Source organism: Aptenodytes forsteri, unplaced genomic scaffold, assembly GCF_000699145.1.
Source record: "Aptenodytes forsteri isolate BGI_AS27 unplaced genomic scaffold, ASM69914v1 Scaffold257, whole genome shotgun sequence".
Taxonomy (NCBI): Eukaryota; Metazoa; Chordata; class Aves; order Sphenisciformes; family Spheniscidae; genus Aptenodytes; species Aptenodytes forsteri.
Genome location: NW_008795194.1, coordinates 1,092,246 through 1,115,895, shown reverse-complemented (window position 1 = coordinate 1,115,895; position 23,650 = coordinate 1,092,246). Strand labels below are relative to the sequence as shown.

Genomic DNA, 23,650 nt, shown 5'->3' with positions numbered 1-23,650 from the left:
TGGTTCAACCATTACACAAGGTTTTTTGGTTTTTAAATAAATTAAAGTAAGAAAATGAGTTCTCAAACAAGACTGAATTCTGAATGATGTCAGAAATTCTGAAACAGAATAATGTTTCTAAACTGAAATCTCTGGCTATCAACATCTGTTTGCAAATACATATGGTTAAAGTGAATGCCAGCCCAATGAAATCATGATGTTGACAAGCTTGAGGAAGGTACTTGTCCAAGTTCATCAACATAAAATCTTTAGCCTCCTGAGGCAGAATCATACCTGGCAGTGAAAGACATACTCTGGGGTAGTTTTCTTGTACTTCATATTCCATACGAGGGCCACCCCATCAGGCTCATGAGGTGCATCCTCATTGTTGTTGTAAGAGGCTACAAGTAATTCTGGGTACTGTAAAATAAGTGAAAGACTCAAAGTAAGCAAGATGACTAGCTAACGGTCCAGACAATCATAGAATCTTCGTTTCCTTTTGCCAAAATAGGGTTAAAAAAAAATACCACCAAAAAAACAAAAGCCACCTTACATTATATATAAATGAGAAATTGTCAGTTAAAACTAATTGTTTCAAATTTAGCTCATAAAACAGCATTAACATACCTGTTCTTTCATCATAACGTGCTTTTAAATTTAAAAAACAGTACTTTTAAGTGAGCTTTTTTTTAGTGAAACTAAGTTACCTCTACAAAGTAGTCCATAAACCAGAGACAAATATGCCAAAGACTTTCTTCATAATACAAACACTTTGCTACTTTTTGCAAAAGACAGCTCTGTTTACTTTTTGCAAACTACGGAGCATGTAAGGAGAAATATAGCCTGTATCAACTGTACTTATAGAAGGGTCAAGCGCATAGAACTAGAAGAATTTACAAAGGTAACTGCTTAATGTAAGCATTATTTTTTACCTGAGATGACCAGTCCAAACAACTGACAACACGATGCTTTGACCAACGTTCATCAAAAAACTGCCTATTTAAGGACAGTTTTGCTCCTGCTTGAATCTCTCTATAAAGGCAATTAGCAGATATTAATCTTAGATCACTTTTTCAATTACAAATATTGCACATTCACAGTAAAGTATACAACATTCATGTTACCCTTCTTTGTCTTCTAAGTCTCTTCCACTGTAGTCAAAGAAAATGTTGATTTGCTCAGAAAGGGCTCTTTCGACAATCCTTGTGGAGTGGTCAAAGAAACTTAAAAATTCTTCAGAATGCAAAATTTGTTGTTTTTCCTCTTCTGTAAGTTCATGAGGGGCAGCTGGAAAAGAATTATACATATATTCTCTGGATGGCATACTTCCACCAATTCTTTCCAAGAAAAAACCCCAGAGTATTTATCATGATGTTGGAAAATTTGTTTCCTAAAATCCATAGATTTTAAATACATTTTTATATTTTATATTTTGCTAGCTGATTGTTAAAATGTAAATCAAAATAATTTCAACTTAATGGAAAGAAAAGAAGTTAAAAATTTATTGATGCCTTTCTTTACAGCACACTCAGAAGTCTTGGTGAACTGTACCTTCTTCCTCCTCCTCTTTTTTTAATGTTTTTTCTTACTCAGGTTCAACTAATGGTTTTGGTGCAACCACATCATCTTCATCTTCCTCATCTAAGGAGAAACATTATGGTGAGTGTCTATATTTTTAAAAGAGGAACAGTAATATTCCATATGAATCTCAAATAAGCTGATGTAAAACGGTATCATTTAGCTTAAAACGGTTATATTTGTAAAATGTAGTCCCCAGGATAACATTATCTCAAACCAAAAGATCATTGGAACACTGTCTACACCTGGATTTTAGTTGCACTAAATTATGTAGTTGTATAAACTGAAATAAGACACATAAGAAATTGTAAAGAATCCAAAGTGGAAATCTCTTACAAGCATTTATGATTCCACACAAAACCATGTGGTGGATGCATGTTCTGTGTAACATACTGACACATTAATGCTGCAGAATAAAGAAAAATCAAATGTCTAAAATAGGCTACAGAGCAGCTGCTTACTTGGATCTGAAACCATCAGAGTCTAATGGGTCTCCACATGGCATGAAGATGGCTTACATTAGCTTTCAGGTTGCTATTCTGAGAGGCAAATTTTGCTAAAGATAATAGCAGGGAGATTACATTTTTTCTGTCATTCTAAATGCAGGTCTCATTACCTGTATCATGTTTGGCAATGAGAACTTTACAGCAAAATGTGTTTTCCCTAATTGCAATGAGTAACGTAAAATGTTAATGTTCAGGAATACTGACAAGGTTTACAGCACTTTTTTCATTTCTACATTTTATTCTTTGAATACTGTAAACCAGAAAATAACTTTAAATTACTTAGTGTTGTGGAATATGCATTTCCTGGCTTTTCTTCATCCACCTTCTAGAATAAGCTTCTGAAAAGACTATTTTTATTGGTTAAACAGCTATGTCATCTGTCTATAAGGGAATGGCAGCAGGAGTCTGCTGCATGCCTCATCACAAGTAATGAGACAGTATTCAACAGGGGCTAGGCTTGTTTGTTGCAGCCATCTCCCTGACCCATGTTCAAAGTTATCTAACAAAAAAAAAAAGAAAAAAAAAATCCACATGCACGCACACAAAAAAAAAGGGGTGGTCAAGGGATGGGAACCAGCTGCCAAGCCATGGTCCCAGCAGCCAGGCCAGCTGACTAGATAGCAACAACCAGATGGTACTGCTAGGATTGTCTCTCTGCTATGAGGTGGCAATGGGATGGCACAACATTTTTCTGCCTGACTGCTTCCAATCATGTCTTTCCCCAATGGCAAGCCTGTGCAATTACCAGCACTCCAGGAGGTCTACAGACAAGCCTTTACCCTGCAAACAAAATACAGCTTGTAGGCCATACCAGCTGCCAAACCACACACATAGTGATAGGTTTAAAGAGGTCTGAAAATCTTTCTAACTCCATAGTATAAGCAATAAAAATATAACTGTACCTGCAGGAAAGAAAGCTTTAAATGACACTGTATAATGCACACAATAATACAAACTCCAACTTAATCAAAATGATAATGACGTATGCCAATCCTACATTACTTGAAATTGAGCGATTTTTACGTTCTGACAAGTTTACAGAACTAGGATAAATGGCATGAATGATTTCAATATATGCTCATACTTTTGAACCAAATGGTGAAGGTTAAAATCTTTCCTTTCAAGGGCCTCAATCAGCCACAAAGGAAAACAGTAATCACTGTCTTTTCAGCCAGCCCAACCGCATTTGTCAGCCCTTTCTCCGTCAATGCAGCCAGAGCAATCAACCTGCCAAACATTCAGAATGGAAAAACAATCTGAAAATACAGGGTATAATGCACCTGCCAGTGAAAATGGCCATTTCAAGAAAAGCTAGTGATCTCAGTGACCCTGCTGAGGAGGCGGTGGTGCAAAGGGGAAAGAACACGTAAAAGAATTCTTAGTGATCTCCACTCTCTTGCACATTGACACTTCCTTACAAAGCATGCCAATTACAGCTTTTGTGCTACTTAAAAAAAAGAGGCAAGCTTTTTTTGGCAAAATAATCACGCAGAGAAACAGAAAGACACTGCTCCTTTTTAGATGGATTCACTTGTACAGCGGGCTAGTAATCTGAAAACTGTATAACTTGTAACAATTCTAAAGAACGGAATTCTTAATGTCAAATCACTACAGGTGTGAACACTGATTAATTAAAAAAATGTAATATGAGTTAACACACATGATTTTGAGAACAACAAATACAGGACCACATATTCACATTACAGCCACTTGGATAAAAATCCCCCTCGTGTTCGCCCTGCCAATCAATCTTGCAGATTTAAATGATGCCTTCATATTCAGAAATTTGGTTTTGGGTCACCCTGGATACATTATTCTAGCTTTGAAAGTCCCAAATTAGAAATTTCAGCCCAACCCCCCATTAGTCATACTACCCTGATTCTAAGTACCATTTTCAGTGACAGGAGTCAAATTCTTGTCAAATGCAGATGGCCAACCCCTTAGTGCTAAGTGACCTTCTAATCTACATATTTTATTCAAAAGATCATATAGTTGATTGCTCCTGCCTTTTAATGTTTGAAACATAAATGGCATATATTATACAGAGATCTAAATTCCTTCATAGTACTTTCACTGCATACAGCCAGCTGATACAACTGCATTTAAATGCAGGATACAGCACTTATTTTAATATTCTCAAAGTATCAGACTTGAAATTGAACATGTCATCTCACTGTGATTTATCTGTAACTACATAAATCTAAAACCCTCTCTCTAAAGAAAGAAGTCATATGCAAACTTTCTCATTAAGGGATATGGAGAAAAAAAAAACAAACAACAAACACAAAACAAAACCCCCACATACACAAGTTTTTGACCTCATTATCCAAAACTAGGATGCTTTCTTATCCGAAACTAGGATGCTTTCTCACAGAAGTTTACAATCAAAAAAGGCAGCATGAAACTGTTGGACAACATAAGAAATAAGAAATTTTTGTTTTTAATTACTTCTCCTGTCTCTCCTTTATCTTAAATTTATTTAATAACAGACCAGGTGCTGGTATTTGCAAGGAATTGGCATAACAATAATATATTACCCAGCAAACACTGAAAGATTGTACGTACTACTTCTGAAAAAGTTCCATGTCTAGTAAGTCAAGAACCCATGATACAGTGGTGTACTGCATTTATTTCAAGTCACCTACATAAATTTGGAAACCTTAAAGGCACTGTCTAACCTCATCCTCCTTATTCATTATTGGTTGTTATTGTTTTATGCCACTTCAATTGTCAGTGTACCAAATACAATTTCACATTTAAAAAAGGCTGCTAAGACTTGGAAAAGTCATAGAGCCATGAAGACAGGAAATGGGACTCTATGTCACATCAATATATTGATGAATATTCATTATAATATGCTAAGGGATTAACTCCATGTTATTTCTAACAGGCAAACAGGGTATCTAAGGTTAGAAACTGAGCAGTAAAGATTGCATAAAAATAGCAGCTACTTTAATAGTGACAAATTTCTGGTCAATGAATGCTAAAAACAGGTTTAATGAACCACTGAATTTTTACTTTGAGTTAACATCAAAATAGTGATGTGTTTTGGCAAGACAGAAAGAAAAGTAGTGCTGTAAATTAGGCTGCACCTAGCAATAACACTATAGACTGAAGTTCCAGTTGTCTGAGTAATCTGTTGCTGCAGAGTAGGTTAATCAAAGTTAAATCATCTGTGAAATGGGTGGCTTTTGTTAAGCCGAATGTCTTCATATCAAGTTTTCCCATCTATATTTCACTGTACATGTACAGGATAATACATGAATATATAAGGGTCCATTATTTCTTTTTAAAATATTAAAGTGTAAAAATGCTACATTCACTGTAACAGCATTCAAGAAGCAAATCCTATACACCAAATTGTTATTACTCAGCTTAAGTCAGAATTAAAATGACAAAAATGCTTAATATTTTCATTCTGTGTCTTGAAGACTTTACCAGACAATAATTCCTCAAAGAGTGGAACTAATGCAATAATACTGTCTGCAGTTAGTTATGATTGCACATGCACAATATTGTACAGCAGCACTAAACAAGTATCCCATTAGCCCAGGAAAAGCCTTAATTGTGACAGCTGAGCAGAATCATATTTCCCTATATGCCTACCTTTCTTTGGATTAACTACTTCAAGGACTCATAACACATCTTTATTGGGCATACTGGTGATTAATTTCTTTCCATTCCAATTTGAACAATACTTTAGCAAATCACAAAGGAAGAGATCAAGCAGTATAGTAGAAGCAGTGTAGCAAGAAGTACAGGTAAGAAAAAAAAATTTAGCACTAATGATTACAGTACTCTGCGTGGTGGCCAACATGGAGCCTGCAGAACATTAAGACATAAACCAGAGTTCACATCTGAATTGCATCTCTGTTGCTGAAACTGCTTCTGCTGCCTGCTAGAAAGAAATGAGTGTATAAAGGTAACAAAATTTCAAACCTATTTTCAGAGAGTAGATCTGAAAACCTGCTGCCTGATAGAACATGCCAAATAAAGGCTAAATAACAGCCCTAATAACCAGTTGACCACACTAACTAAAAACCATGTCCACCAAAACTGGACAATGAGGGAAGCAGGCAGCAGCATTATACACAGCATCATGGGAACTGAGAAATGGATTTAGATAGTAGAAAAGGGGATGGCAGAACAAGGATGCTGGGGAATGGAGCAGCCTAAACGCAGGATGTTCATGTTATGATGGTGACAAAAGTTATTAAAGTGTAATAATGGCATAGAGATGTAGATACTTAGGCTTATTAGTTATGAAATAAGGGACAACAGACCGAGTATGGCGCAACAATTTTATCAAGCCAAAATAAATTTATGTGGTCCCTAAACAAAAAAGATGGCCATCATTACTGTATCACAGAATGACAAAAACCCGAAACCAGAAATAGGACGTCCCAAGAGAACAAGGGGGGGGGGAAAGGCAGCGTATTTTCTCTGCTGAATTCCTCAGAACAATTAACCATTTCATGATTTCACTTAATTTCTTTTACATAATAAATACAGCTGCTACAGAAACAGTAGGGTTAGAAGACTAAGGCTATTGAAAATTCTGGAGAAAAAAAAACAGAAGTTGGGGGGGGAAGTACTGAAGACAGACACGCGTCAGTATTTTCATCAAAGCAAGAAGTTTGAAAGCACCAAGATCACCACCCCTGACACTATTTCTTACTGTTTTTCTCTTCTTCTATATCCTTAGTCACTTACTTGTATACATGGGACCTTGAGGAAAAAGCAGCTGTGGGAAAAAGCACCCATCATACAAAGGGCCCATAAAACAAATATTGCAGATTTACCTTCTAATTCTACTTTGGATGTGGGCATCTTCCTATAAGAACTGTGAAACATGTTTATTAATTTCAATTAGTGGGGAAATTTAATATTCCATACTGTTCAGAATACAGTGAATGACTTCCTGCGGCAAAATACTTAGTACTCTAAAGATGAGACAATCTCTAATCACAGAGTGAAACCGATTTCTAGGAGAGATCCTGATTTTATTGTTTTACAGTATTATAAAAAGAATCAATCTTCCTAAGACAGGCAGTTTCTCAAATACTTCGAGGTCATAATAAATCAACATATTAGTACTGCAATAAAATAATGGAAATTGTGAGAATTGTTAGCACACTAAATGCCTCCACCTCCTAAGGAAGCTGTCACATTTCAAAATTAAGAGCAGGGCATTGCATAAGAGACAAGGCTATCTACTATTTTGGATACAACACTTCAAAGGGGTGAGGGTGAAGAAATGTGGAAAAGTCGTAATTCCAGCAGTGATACTTTTTGTCTTAGCATAAAGAGTCTATAGTGCCACCAGCACTGAGGTCACATTCTAGCTCTAGCATCTAGGGCTGCATGCAAACTGGTCATTCTTTCATTACAAATGGAGAGGATCACTGGCTCAAAACAGTTTCAGCTAAGAAGCCTCGTATCTGCAAGATAGTGGGGGTGAGTTACTTCATATTTGAATATTATCTAGGATGGTGCAACATGTCTGCACTATACAGAAACATGAACATATAAACTTAGTCTACCTCCCTTCTCTAACTACGGAATTTTCCAGTTTTGGATTTCTCAACTACTGAATGCAGTCTTTTCTATCAACTTCTGAGATGAGTGACCTTTGCATTTTAAAACCAGAACTGTTCAGGTGAAAGGTACTCATTATTTAAATTTAACTGTTTGTTACACTGAATCTAAAACAGGCATCTCCAAAGGCCAACTTGAAGTTGAGGACATGAAATCTCCCCTATGTAACTGTCATTTTCTTTGTGTTGCCATAAATATTTCCATGACAATTAGGAACTGTTTTAGGAAGTAGGGGAAGACTGGTGTTAAACTATCTGTCCCACCAGACAGATTAGTTGTAGCTTGAATGTTTCCCAATTCAGGTTACAACATAACTACATAACCATTGTGGTACACAGAAGTGGAACTGGTTTTTTAGTGTTTTTTTTTATTTGGTTGGTTGGGTTTTTTTCCCCAAAGTCTGTTAGCACAATTCAACCTACAGCACAAGTGGACCTAAACCTGCAGAATGACTGCACAGCATATCTAATAAACCTGCTTCTATTTTCCTTTGTTCAAAAGCACAGCTCCAACAACATTTTAAAATCTCAAGATATGATAATTAAGAAAGGTCCAGTCCACTTCCTTTTATAAGAAAGTGTGAACATTGGAGCTAACCTAGCTGAGATGCAACTTGTTGCTGTACAAGGGAGCTACTGAAGATTACTTGTATGTGTAAATTCAGTTGCAAGCTCAACTTTCAAGTGTACTTTGTAAGATTATCTTTAGTTTACAGTATACTCAAGAAAATAAAGAAACCCCTCAGATTGTGAGAAGAAACAAGAATCAATGAGATAAATTAAAATTAGATAGAGTGTATCTAATTGCACTCTGAAAATTCAGCATATTGCTTTTGTCCATTGTTTTAAAGACTTCAACATTTTCTTCCCATAATCAAAATCTCTCACCTACTGACTCTTTTTTTGGAGGCAGCATGATTTTTTTTTAAACCCATGTCCTATTTCAGATGTTATCATAAATTGCGAACATACAGCTTAATTATGAATGTATTTAGGCAGTCTTAAGACAGACCTTAAAAAGATCCTCGACACTGAAATGATGAAAAAGCATCTGTAAGTGACTTTTGTGAAGTACACATATATAAAACAAGGACGATGGCCCTCAAGAAAACAGTATTATTTTTAAGGTGGAATGGATCAGGAGACAACATCTGTATTAAGAGAGCTTTCTGGTAAATGCAGAAATACAGATGACCATCTTTCCAGCTCCACTACAGTAAACCTCAGCTACAGCCTATGTACTGAGTGTAAAAATAAGATCATGCAATCCCAGGCAATTTCCACTGACAGCAGGCAGCAGCAGTAAAACTCTTCAAGCACACAGACTATGAACTAAGTCTTCAGATTCCATTAATCTGACAGAAGGGAGAAAAAAACCTGAGGGATTAGAGAAAGGAAAAGGTAAGGGCATGGGAGAAATGAAAGCAGGAAAACCCAAAAGGCTTATCTGTGCAGGGATACAGATAAAATGAAGAATGGAAAAGAAACGCAGTTAGAGGAAAAGCATATCCTCTGTTATTCTGGCTCACTGAATAATTAAGTTTGAAAGATCTGGTTTGTGTTCTGAAGACACACCAATCTTTTATACTGAATACCCAGAGATAAGAAGGGAAGAAACTTCTCAACAAAACGTATTGTTGCAATTTACTTCCTTTCTTTTCCCCTCCCCTTTCCCCCCTCACTTAGTCTCATTCACAGTGTCATTTGCATCTAGTTAAACCTGCCAAAGTGACTTCAAGACACACTCCAGACAAGTGCGGCATATTGATGTAGACTGGAGCAACAACAACAATTCTGCATCACTTGTCTTATACTTTACACTCTAGATCATCTGTATTACGCTTTCAGGTAAATTATACAATTTCTGGAAACACCAGCATAAGATTTCAGTTGAGTATTCTCTTAATGTTTTAAAAAGTGCTTTTATCTCCTTGCATAAACGCCCAAAAGTTCACGTATCAAAGAGCAGGACAATGCAAAATTATGAATGTAGAATTAGGTCCTAAAATTGCTAGCAAAGACATACTCAGTTAGTCATATTAAACAACTATGAAATTTTGTTGTAGAACTACATACAAACTAGGTCAAGATTAGTATTTTCATTTGCAGCTAAATTCAAGTGTTTCAACATTGAAAGCAAATTTATTAGCCAACTATGTTTTCTTTGGAAAAATTTCTTTTTTGAAAAGCAAACAAATCATGACAGAAGGAAAGCATATGTTCAGTTGCTGAGAACAGAAACTGCATGGGTTAATAAAGAAATTAGTTCCTTCTTTTAAATCTCAATGTATAAGCTCCAGGTATAAAAATTCAAATTCCTAAAGAGTGGGGGGGGTGGGGGTGTTTAATTACTAAGTTTGTTGTAAGGATACACAGCCTTCAAGTAAGTTGTGTGTGGATTCTTAAGTGTCATAAATGCAAGATATTTCCCACTTTTATTTATCAGTTGTCAGCTAATTAAGCAATTCAGTGTCTAATCTGAACATTTACTAGGAGTGAGAAAATACCATGTATTAGTAATAAAAGCAATGTTAAACAATACGCAGAATGACAGTAACACTCTTAAGCAAGACCTGCATGAATTTAATAATTGAATTTATATCAATTATCTCACATATCAACCTTCTTTCTATCTTATTAAGTTTCAAGATCACAAGTGCTGGTTCTAATTCAGTCAGTCATCATTATTATAATTAAAAAAAAAGAAAAATAACTTATTACTAAGTTAACCATTCACCTTCCTTTGGCTGAGTCATAACAGGTGTTTGCGTCTCCTTTGTATATGTAACAATTTCTCGAGGAGGAAAGTCAACTTGTGTAATTTTGGCCATTCCAAGTTTAACAGGTCCACGTCTAAATAAAATTAATAGAGAAATCAGAAAAACTATTCAACTTTATGAATTACTTCACATTTTGCCTAGAATAATACCCAAGTCACCATGTCACAGCATAGCTTAGTCAAACTTAAATCCAGTGGAAACTTAACTCTGAAGAAGTCACATGATTATGACTAATATTTTATTATTTGAAATCAGCAGCTATTTATATCTGCGACAAAAAGAAAGGTATGCAAATATATGTAAATACCTGGATTATAGGATATAATTTTAAAGTTTTGCTCTTTGTGGTTGACTAGGGTACTACTACATATATGACATAACCCTATTTTCAGTGGAACAGATCTGCTCACAAGTCATGTTTGTACAGCAATGGTTCTAGGATTTTAAAGCTTAAAAACCAGCTTAGTTATTCTGAAGGAAAAAGCATTTCGTAGTCCTTTTAACTTTGCTGCCCTTTTTTGTCTACCTCTAAGGTACTATTTAGAATGCAGAACTGCAAGACTCATCTGAAACTCACACACTGACAAGTGATTTATCCATAATACATTACTGCAGAATACAAAACTGAAAACCTCTGAGCTTTCTGACTTTAGCTTATGGAAGATCCTATAAACACAGATATAACTAGTATCAAACTACAATGCATAATGTACTTCCAAAAACCACATAACATTAATTCAGTCATTGTAACTTCCTATAAAAGCTAGTTTCAGTATGTATTGTAGTAATACTGAAATGATCCAACAACAATTTACCTATATCAAATTTAGTTTCTCATTATCCACCCTTCTCCTAAGATAAAAGCAAAAGAAAAAAAGAGTAATCCGTTTTGAAAGGTTTTGGTGGGTAGAATCATAATTCTTACAGCACGACATGGGTTTTAGTAAGTGCTTACAATGAGCTACAGCTTTTATAAACATATTTATAAGAAAAGATGGGAGTCACTTTTGTAATACAGTTATTCTAAGCTTTTTATTTTAAAGAAATTACTTTTTAAAGTTTACATTTTGCAAAAGAAAGACTCAAAGAAAAACATTAATAAGCAAGTTTTGTTCTTAGAAATAAGCATCTTATGTATATTAAATAACAAAAATTTCCTATTGCAAGCAAACTGCACTAAGTCTAGGGATAGTGAATTTCTGCTACTCACAAAACAGTCTCTTAGCAACAACTTGAAGTCTTAAAGAAAAAATAAACTCTTATACTTATTATCCATAAGTACATGAAAGAGGGAATATAAGAAATCTATGCAATACCCCAGATCGGAATCAGAGTGGAGCTGAAGAACTGATGGATCAGTATCCCAATGCAGCGTCCTGATACCCCAGGTTGAACAATCATGCAGCATTAGCAAAAAAGGCCAGAGATTAGTGAAGCAAATACACACTATGAAATGCTAGAGTTACAGTAAGCTTACAGTTATTTCATTGTTCACAAGAAACAAAGCAATGTAACATCAGTTAAGGGAAATTCAGCAACCATTCAGTGCAATAATACATGCAGTAAATACAAAAGTTAAAAAGCAAACACAGAATTCAGAGCTATTAGAAAAGAATTAAATTATTTTAAAGATTGAAAGTTAAAGATCTGCAAACAAACATAGCCTTTATGAGAGGCAAATAAAAATATTTTAAATGCTGACAAGAACCATTGAAAACTTCAAATTCCTTTTTAAATCTGTTCAGATTTGTTCATGTCATATTAAGACAGATTTGTTAACGTAATGCAGTTTTGCCCAGAGCAGTAAATATGTGGAGGAAACTGTCATATTGGTAAAGGAAATGAGTCAACACATAAGCCTTTTGGTAGAGGGGCAAAAATGCATTTCCACTGGGATAGAGAACTACTAGAGTTTCCAAGATGTGACATTGCAGTAATTATGGGTTAAGCACTGCCTTGGGCTTATAAGTGTCATCTGATTTAGAGCCAACTCCATTTAAGATATTTAAATCTCTTTGAAATAGTGGGCTTTATATTAATAACACATTTCAAAGTCATGTGGAATAATGAACAGAATAGATCCATTTCAAGTCACTTTTGTATCAGAAGAAATACGAAGGGGGAAATAAATCATCCCCCTCCTTTCATTTTTAGCCTTCATCCCTTCTCCACAAATTTTCATTTAGTCTACTGTCTGCTATCAGGCTTAGGCAGAATTTTAAAAACAAGCTTATAAGAGAGATTAACAGACGAACATGCATGGTTTTTCTGAAGTTCTTATAAAATATTATTTTAAAAAAATAATATAATAGCATCTAACAAATAAAAAATAAATAATATGTAATATTTTACTATGCTAAGTCAATAAAAGGTAATTTTCAATTTCCATCCCATAGAAGGTAATGTTCTTATAAACCAGGTGCAGAACTCCTAAAGGTAAAGACAATCTCAAAAAAGTACAGGCAATGCCATAAAAAACTCAAATATGGGTGTGCCACGCGCTACCTTGTTCTTGTAGAAAGTATGCATTAGAAGAATAATTAATTCTAGTTTAATTAAGAATTACAAGTCCACTGTCTTCATATTTAGCAAGTCATTCTACATAACTGCTATTGCATCCACAGCAATACCTTAATACCTCAATCTCTAAAACCCTTCCACATCTTTTGTGCATCAAAAAATACACCATTTTACCATAAAGCAAATTATTTTGAGCATACTTATTCTTCAGGTCTCTGCTATTTTTCTTGACCAAATAGATTTAACCTTGGAGTTTAATTTGGTGCCTGAGACTTCAAGCTGGATATTGCTCATATATTGTTCAATCATGCATTTTTTAAAAAAAAAGAAAAGAAAATAAAGCAAAACCAAACCACACACCCCCTCCCCCAACCTTCATGCTGCTTCTGCAAAGGATGACTTATCTACAGATCCAAATGCTGCATTACCACAATACTTGTCAAACAGTTGCTCAACTTTTTCAATCCCACTTGAGACCAACTTGGGGAAAGGGCTATTAATTTAAAAGGCTCCCACTTTTGTGCCTGCTTAAGACCTAGCCCTTACTGAGGTTTCTTTCCTGCTTTCAAAGCATTTTTTTAACTTTCAACGGTTGCTTCAGTGGTACCAGGGATAGTCTGCCTTTTAAAATAGTTCAAGTCAACAAGCAGTACAGGATATACAGTTAAATCTTTCTCAGAGATTTTTTTTTTTTTAAATAAAGGTAACATTCTGAGAAAAAAATTCACCTATTATATGTGTACCAAAATGATGTAAAATACTATTCCTTTCACTTTCCAGATGTTTGTTATGCCTTAAGTTAAATGAATTTATCTACAAGCTTCAGTGAACAGAAGTTCCTATTCTTCCACATATGCCCGAACTGCTCTGTATCCAGGCATATTCCTAATGCTTCCTATACCTCTAAAAAGTATTTTCTGCATTTAAACTAATTCTGTGAAGCATCCACCTAACCTAAAAGTAAATCAACTGTACTAATTTCCAGTCTTGAATTTATATACTTAACTCGGGAAAGAGAGAGAGAACAGTATCAAACTGGGAACCAAAACTCTTTACTGAGAAAAATAAAGCAAGACAGATGGAAGTAATAGCAGGAACACAGTCTGAACACTGCTCTACTAATTACTAAATAAGTAAAGTTACTGGCAAGATTCAGCATCACAGAGGAGAAAAGACTAAACTAACAAAGGAGATCATCTTTGTAAAATATAGTTGCAGCATGACCAGAGAACAAATGGCCACAGACCACAAAAAAAGAACTGAAATAATATACTAATATGAAAGGGTTTGTTCTAAGATTGTCAAGCATAGTGGAACAACTTGGGCTTTCTAACGTATCTCTTATTGATATGAAAGTCACCTGTGAAATGCCAGGTAAAACGCTAAGGGATATCACACAGTCCAACTTTTCCCGTTAACTTTCAGGTTCAAGTGTACATGTCCATTAGGAATGCTGTACTAACTTGTACTAGTAGACTAGGATATAGACATCTGTTTACTAGGGGAGGGGAAGAACGTTATCCGGTGGTCAGAGAATAAGCAAGAGGACTCTAACAGTGACTCTACATAGCCTTCAATTTAGCTATACATTCATACCTCCACGCCTTCAAGACCACAATCTTTTTATGCTTCCACATCTGGGAAATTGTCAAGAGACAGATTTAGTTTTAAAGTCTACAAATGCATGAAGTTATAGAAGCTTAGGATACGAGTTTTCTCAAGGCTTCATAAGAAAATGTACGCATACAACATTACGTTACTATGTCCGAGGAACACACAATCAGAGAGCACAGTACGCTTATGAGATGGAGATAAATTCAGTACACAATATGGCGTTCAATTACAGATATGTGGCCTATACGTATTGTTTCATATTGAATTTAAATTATGTATGAATGGAAAGAAATTCTTGGTTTTTTTAAAACAAGTCATCATCAAATAATTCTTGTTTTCTTTTCTTTTGGACAGTAAATTTAAATGTAAAATGACAATTTAATAAGCAATAATCAAAGATTTCAAATAATTTAAAATTTGCTTATTACTCAGTTAAGGAACAATTATACTCGTTCTTTATTAACATGACAGGTGAACTTCAATTGCATAGTGAATAAGCTACACACAAGATCACACCTGGGCACTGTTAAAAAAAAAAAAACAAAACCCAAGAGTTTAGGTTCATATCTGCTGCCTGATGTATTCTCTGTTTTAACTTAATGGCTGCTGCTTAGAAATAGGCATCTTGTAACCTTTGTTCAGGTCATTAAAATCTTGACTATTTTCAGATTAAGACTGTATACAGTTATGCATGCATAATCTACACACATACAAGACGTTACTGCAGTCTTTTTAAAAGACATTTCAAAACAGTGTAAGTATTCACTCTTTCTCCAAAACTAATACTCATATAAGCACAAAAGTAGCTGATAACTGCCTTAGTAACTGTGCTTTAACTAAACTTTATCCACAATGCATACTCAGTAATTTTTAAGTACATGAACTTAATTTGTTGAGAAAGTGTTATCAATATTAATAGGCAAATACTGCTCTTATTTGCAGACTGTGCAAGGGAAACAGTAGAAATACCCTTCAGAAGTAGTGTTTCCCACTTTATCACCCATATATTGCCACTTTGAATTCCTAGTTTAACAGAAATATTTATCTGACTCTCTTTAGAGCAGCATTTCTCAAACTGTCATGCACAAAAAAACGGTCAAATAGATGTAGCAAGTAGTGGAACTGGAAAAAACTGTGGCCATACTAACATGGTGCTATGTTTTGGCCAAATGAGAGAGATTGTGAGTAGTATAGCTGTGTTACAGGGATGGCTGCAACGTGAAATAATGAGAAATACTGTTCTGAGTAAGAAAAAAAAAAATTAAAATCAGAAGCAAGGCAAAGTTGGTAGACAGTATCTTTTATTAGACCAACCAGAATAGAGGGAAAAAGGATATATAGCCTATCATCCATACATACCCTCCTTTAGAAAAAGCTGGGAAGAGCCCAGAAGTTGGACTTTTCCAGTTTTCTATTGTCCTGAGACATTCATGTTTACAACAACATTACTGCAAGACATTCAGACTCATTTTACTTTAAACTTACAAGTTTAAACAACTCCATGTTAATGTTGGCAATTTCAAATTAGTAAGTGTAGTTGCATTTCAAATCTTGAAGTACTTCTGTAAAACAGTCACTGTTCACAGACTCAGTAACACTGTAACCTCATATTATTATATTATAATCAAGTAATTAACCTTGATTTCTTCTAAAGCTTAATTATTCAGAATATGAGTATTAAGCAAAGGAATATGACAAGGAAAGTGACATACCTAGATCCAACAGCGCCATCACCAGAGTCCTGGCTTCCAGCCTCACTTGGCGTACTCACAGATTTGGAAGACGGAGAGGTAGGAGGAGGGACTAAATAGTGAAACAGACAGGTATCCGCTGTTACTACTCGCAGAGGTTGCACAGCTTAGGATGTTTTCAAATTAATTTAACATGAAGTATCAAAAAAAAAAGTGATGGCAAACAAAAAATACATGGATGAAAATGAACAGTAGAAAGAGAGGGGAAAAGACAATGTTAACAATTCATGCTGGATTTTCATGCAATTGTTTGGCATTTATGCATCTGGTGCATACAAACAGACATGGAGGGAAAGACATTTAAGAAAAAATGAATTGAAAATACATTTTTAAACTGAACTTCTGACAAATGATGGCATCAATTTTCAAAGGGTAATTTCCACTAAATCATGTTGCTTAAACGTAAAAGGAAGATAGTTGTTAATATAGCTTTGACATCAGGTTTTCTTAAAAATTAGACATTGAATATATTTAACTGGTAATTTTCTTTCAACAATATATAATCACCGAAGCTTGGACCAAAAAAAGTGGCTTTGTCATACAGCATACTGTTGTTTTTGTTCTAGTTTGAATCAAATCAACGTAAATCCTGTGTATTACAACAAAGTTTCTAATGTTGGGTTTTGGGGGATTTTTGTGTTTTTCTTTTTACTTGACAGATAGTCCAGTACTGTTATATTGAAACTTTTTCTTAAATGTCAGTTCATTTTCAGCATGTAGATGAAGATTGCAATTACCGTTTAAAAAGCAACATGTTTTTTGGAACTGATATATAATAGTGAATGATATCATGCAATCTGATACAAACACAAAGCTATTTCGATATTTCTTTCAACTTTTCTTAGAAATAGTGAAACTCATTATTTAATGAAACTTAGGTTTATGCTTAAGGACCTTCAACACACACCCCGATTCTTACATGCTTCATTTTTCAGCAATATGAAAAACATTCATAGAACACTTTCACTCTTTAGCAACCCTTAAAAAAGAACCTCTAACCACCTGAACACAAATTACATATATAAATTGGTATCCACTCTGTCAGGGGTGAGGCAACGGAGAATTCTGAATTTAGATCTGCAACATTTCTAGAGAATTTCCTGAAATCACAAGTATACTGTGGATTCTGAAGAATGTTTCCATCCCATCCCAAAAGAGAGACATGACTCTAGTTGACAAAAATTCGACCCTAAATTTACAAAATCCCAGTGAATACTTCAATTTATTAAAAATTCATTCCTCCTACAAGAGAGACTTTTATATTGGTCTAGAGTTATAATTCATAAATTCACACATACACACACTTACACTTTATACATATATCTATATAAATATAGGTGTATATATGAGTATATATATGTATTCTTCCAACTCATCATCGCCATCTACTGAATAATTTATACTAAAGGAAATGCCCATAGGCCTTTATATTCCTATGTTGTTTTTGAGTATTATCAGAAACGATGACATTTTAATGTCACCCTTTCTTAACTGAAGGGGTGACATTAGAAACATATCTTGTCACCATTTACAAAGTCAGTCAGCTCTATCTAGCAGTAAGCATAGCCAAAAGAATTCAGTAGCTTAGTTTTGATGCTACAGTGCCCTCTTGTGGGGCACACTGTTTTCAAGAAAGTCTTCCCGTTAGTGATGTGAAACCTATTTAGAGACCAACAGTCTTATGAAAAGACCAAGTAAAATTCCACCTACCCCAACAGAGGATGAAACTATAGTACATTCTTGAAAGTTATTTTGGTTCACTAACTTATGGCTTCTTATATAAGAAGTATGGTAGATATCAAAAGCATACTTAGATTATTAAGGTCCCTTCTCCCACAATGGAGCTACCTCTCTCTGGCAGTTAACAGGACTGTATTAAAATTCCTAAGGCAATTACTATTTTCTATGAAGGAATCTAATCTCAAGCTATCCACCTATACCGACAATGCGAGTTTAAGCTATCTGCACACCAAGCTGGTCAGCTGTGAGTCAGCTTCAGTTCAGGCTAGTACAGATCACTGTACTATCATACTTTGCCAGTGTCCAGTCAGCAGACGCGAGCCTGTGCCTCAGGCATGCTACTGAGAGGTAGCAAGTAGGACATTTTAGCTTGACATAGGATCCAGATCAGATCTGGGTATTTTCAAAGGGAACAGAATGAATTCCCTGAGAATCTGTGTACGTTGAAGGGTGTGGTTAAGTAGATGCTCAATGGAATTAAACACAACACTCGCAGGGTTGTGCCCGGGTCTTACACACCAGCACCTCAAAGAGCTTTTCACGAACAGCTACTCTAAGTCTATGCAATGACTTGCTTTGAGGACTGACTATCCTGTGGTTTTTAGATTCTCTCACAGATTTAAAAAAAACAACCAACCATATGCATTTCTGCAAGAGTCTCATCAGCTGCCTTAGCAAAACCTCACACAAGAAAGTGTTCAACTATTAGTATGCCAAACAAAATCTCTAGTAGGTAAGAACAGATTACTTATAACGCTGTACGCTAGTGCTAACATATCCCAAATGCAGCCTCTAAACTGTGAGAACAGTTCAAGCTACTAAAAATGACTGCTGAGGCTGTTGGAATGGGAGCAGCTTATAAATGGTGTTTATTCCATATTCACTTTTGAACACTTGAGGACTATGCAAGAGCAATTATGAAGATATAGTCACAGATATACTATATCCATAAAAATTATTATTTTTTTATTTGCAAACCCAGTTGAAATAGACCCTCACCATTGAGCCAAACTGAAAAATAAGTTTTAAATCCTTTAGATTTCAGAGCTAGAGACAAAAAGGGGAGTTGAATTATCACACTTTTCACTTTCATCTTCCCGAGAGATGTAGCTATGTAAAGGCAAAAAGCAACAACCAATAGGCTAACCCATCCAAGAGTGGCACAGATATGAATCATCACCCTTGATAGTTAAATTTTATACTTAGCCTTGCTACTACTCCAAAGTCGGTCGGATATTTGAAATAAGGAAAATTAGGGTGTAAAAGATGCAGAAAGGAAACAAGCCAACTCTGCACAAAAATATCAGAATTAAAATTTGGCATTAAGAAAAAGAGAAAGGAAAAAAGTACAGAAGAATAATGTGCAGGGAAAATAGGGGGGGGGAGAACAACAAATACATGATATTTATATATTTTACCTAAAAGACTCCAAATAATCCACTAAGTGTAAAACATACCTTTTACAAAATAGTACTAGTAATATGTACTGAAGCACATCACTTGACACTTACAACAGAGATCATGAAGAACGAAATAGTACAAAAAAACCAGACATGTATACCCCAAAAATAGTGGCCAGAGATTTTTCATGCTAGTTATATAAATACCACAATCCTAACAAACAAACAAACCACCACCATCAACAAAAAAACCCAAAAAACCAAAACCACACCCCCCAAAAAAACCCCAAACATTTATCTCAAACTAATATTAACATTCCTACCAACAGGAGACTCAGGTGTCAACCCCATGCTCTGAAGTAATGCTTCAGCTTCTCTTCTCTTCTTTTCAAGATCAGATTCTTCTTGTACAGGAAGAACTTCTTTCTTCTGATCAGTCTAAAAATAATTCAGTAGTTAAGTTATAGCATTTAACAGGTATTAAAAACTGTTTCATTTATTTTTGAGATCTCATAGGTTTTTTAATGCTACTGAAGCTTATCATCTTACAGGTTAGATATTTGACTCTAGTAATTCTGATGGTCCTTTCTGTAGATAAAGTAAACAGCAGACAGGAATCACAAAATTTTGTAGCTTTGGTACTGTCTTTAAAAGACATATAACATGCAAAAAGTATCTTCTCATTTGACAAAATGACTGACACTTCATAAGATCAAGAATACCTTTTTTACACTAATGCTAAGCACTGTGCAATGCAAAGACTGAAAAACAAAATATATCATATACCTGTGTATAAAAGTATTTTAAAGACAGTCGTATTGTTCCGATTTTGAAATGACAATAAGTGTGTCAAAGAAAACACTATAGGGTTAGAATGACGGTAAGAGATGCCCCTCTTTGGTCAAGAAAGTATTAGGGCACTTGGCTAGATAGAGCACATGCTAAAGTCTGTAGCAATTAAGAAAATATGTGTAAGATGCAAAAGTGATGATTGTCTATGTGTACATTTTAAACTATTTTTTAAAACAAAAACATCAACAAGCTGTTTAGTGAGAAAGCTTTCTTCTGAACCTCGGGTTTCACAAAAAAAATAGAAAGTTTTTAAAAAAAAAAAAACTTTGCAGTAACTTCAGGTTTACAGGGCAGTAGTTTTCTTTAAGTTGTGTTATTATCTGCTAGATTTCACGCAAAAAAAAGAATAAAAGTTACACCCCCATCCTCATAATTTAGAAATAACACAAGCTCTACTGTGAAAGATGCTGAACACTCCATGCCTTTCCACATTCATTTAACTGCTCATTCAATTACAGAAATATAATTCACGGCTTAAGGTGTTCACAACTCAGCCATTGGCAAATGAATATCTTTATAAATATAAATTGATGATACAAATACAAGTCTTTAATAGAAGCAGCAAAATCTAGACCAAGCTATTCTATCCCTACACCATGATTAAAGACTAATTGCTCCTCCCGTGACTGCACATTATGCTTCTAATCTACTGCACAATTCCTTTTAAAAAAGCAACTGCCAAATTTTAGAGCAAGTTCTCAACTGATAAGCTATTGCATCACACGTGGAATCTCAGATACAGGCAATACATTGTTACAAGATCATCAGAACACAATTTGAGATATTTCCCTCTCCTTTTTGTCCGAATCATGTAGCTGGCAGCTTCCCAGCCTTCAGGCATATGCTAATGTAGAAAACCTAAGAGATCATAAACCAAAGCACAGAGAAGTCCTGAAAAAGTACCCCAAACCACCAAAACATTCCAGCAAAAGTTTCATTTATGAGGTATAATCAGCATTCAGGAGAAACATAGTAATAAATCACTGACTGTCACATACTTTAGCAGAGAGAAATCCAGAAGACTGTTAACAAACGAAGTCTAACACACAAGTAGCATATACATCCTGAGTGTTGCTCTGATTTTAAAATTCAGGCTAAGGATGAGTCAAAAGAGTAGACGCACATTGTTTGGACAATAATAATACTGACAGTCAGACAATTCATATGGACATCCTCGGAACTGCACTTCAGAAATGAGTTCTCTAAATAACACCATTACAACTCATTAAGCAGAGCTTTTGTGCAATACTTTACCAGTGATTTGATTAATGATGTCCCATGCACACAAGTAGTTTTAGAAATCCAAACTTTATGCAAGTGTAAGATTTTAATTTTTTTTTTTAAATCCAACTTACCATATGGATAATTCTAAAGAAAAAAATAGGTGTTTGCTCTTATCAGAAGATGAAAGTGCTACATTCGCATCAGCAACCGCCCATTAAATAGACACTCCCTGAATAACATGTAGCACAGGAGTAAGTGAACCTACCCTTAAATTTTGGGCAACTTACATATGCAAACAGTCAAATTTCAAAGAGAAAATTATTTCTTACTTCTTTTTTCTTTCTTTCTTCCTCCTTTCTTTTCTTCTCCTCTCTGATTTGAGCTAATCGTTGCTTCTTGCGCTCCAACTCCGCCTTCAGTTCACTTTTGTCAGACATGGACATGGCTGAAACACTGATTAACAGAACTCATGTTGCTGTTTGGTTTTGGTTTGGGTTTTTGTTTTGTTTTTTAAGATAGCAGCCTTCCTTTAAACAAGCTATCATTAAAGGAACTACACTAGCTTACTAAAACCAGAACTGTGAAAAGTCTTAAAATAATAATTAAAAAAAAAAAAAATCACATTCCTATTTCCACATTTCTTTCACTTAACACATTCTCAATACTAAAGGGATTGATTTAAAACAAACAGACAGAACTATGATATGGTGACAGCATCCATTCCTAAGGTAGTTCTGACACTGTTTGAAGGAACTGCTTTGGAAGAAGTGTTAGGCACCGAAGATGGGGCTATCTGATCTTGCCATAGGATTTGGGTACAGCTACAGAGCCAACTATGAGACCGAAAACAGCAAGGACAGTACCAACACAACATCTATCTTTTACTTTTCACCTCAACAGCTTAAATATTGGCATGCTATAACTTAGCTGTATGTAAGCCATATATCCTTCTACATACAGTTGTAGGATTCAACATACAGATTTATTGAAAGATTTAGTAGGATTACTATAAATTGCAAGGCAAAGTAAGTACAAGTGTGATGGCCAAAAAAACCCTGTAAAATACATGCATTATCATTTTTTTTCCCCAAACTTTTTGTACACTGCTAAGAAACTGGTGGATCTTTTAAAGACAAACATTCTACAAAAAGTTTTGCTACATAACTAACTCAATTAAATACAGACAAGAAGGTCAACAATAAACAAAAGGTAAAAAAAAACCCACTTCAGAACTTAAAGATTTAGAACACAGGTATGAAAAACTGTGTGAATGGCCTGAGTGAATAAAAGTTTAATTTTACTGTTTTTAAGCAAATCAAAGTCAGTAAAGAAAGTGCAGAAGTGGTTCTACAACAGACGAGGGATCTATAAATGCTTTTACACTAAGCTTGATAACAATGACACCGGATTAAGCATTAGTAATATAACTATTCACTAATTCAAAACTAAGAATACCTGCAAGTGTTTGCATAGCACATCTAAGCACAGAAAAGAATGCAAAATGATGCAAGCCACATACACCTACCCCACTATACTTAGTGGTATGTACATTGGAGTAAATGTGTGTATTCCTCCATGTTGTCTACAAACATTTGAGTGCTAATAGATAAATAAATAAAATCTATTGTCCGCATTTTAAAAGGGCATTCCCGTGTCGCTTTAAAACAGCACTAGGAAGGAGCGTTGTCACCACACCACGGATTCTCGCCCCCACCCGTCTTTCTAATACCGAGCCAGGAAAGCAAAGCGGCACAAACCGAGCCATCCCTGAGGAGAGGAGCGCCCACCCCGCCCAAACTTAAGATGACAGCGGTACGAACCAGATGCCGCCAGGAGCAAGTTCCCCACCCTAACCCAACACGGGCCGTACCGGGGAGGGAGCCTAGCAGCGCACCCCCACCCTGGCAGGGCCCTACCACACCCTGAGGCCCGGAAGGAGACAGCACTGCCAAACCCTCCCCAGAGCCCGCCCGTACCCTCTCCCACTTATTGAGGGCCGAGCCCCGGCGCGGGCCGCCCCCCGGCCCCACCCTGCTGCCGCGCCCCTCACTCGACAGGGCGAGGCCGAAAGAAGGAGGGTCCCCACCGGGAGGCAGCGGCGCAGAGGCA

At 35.5% G+C, this 23,650-nt stretch overlaps 1 protein-coding gene across 1 annotated transcript in view; it reads right to left on the bottom strand.

Moving 5' to 3' along the window:
• Nucleotides 1–23,088, bottom strand: part of DYNC1I2 (dynein cytoplasmic 1 intermediate chain 2) — a 29,882-nt gene extending 6,794 nt beyond the window's left edge. The window contains 9 exon segments of the mRNA XM_009278573.2: nt 274–399; nt 912–1,011; nt 1,104–1,266; nt 1,531–1,620; nt 10,398–10,513; nt 16,287–16,377; nt 19,789–19,903; nt 21,871–21,994; nt 23,067–23,088. Of these exon segments, the coding sequence (XP_009276848.2) occupies nt 274–399; nt 912–1,011; nt 1,104–1,266; nt 1,531–1,620; nt 10,398–10,513; nt 16,287–16,377; nt 19,789–19,903; nt 21,871–21,984 (915 nt within the window). The 5' untranslated portion in view covers nt 21,985–21,994; nt 23,067–23,088.
• Between the last annotated feature and the right edge of the window lie 562 nt (nt 23,089–23,650).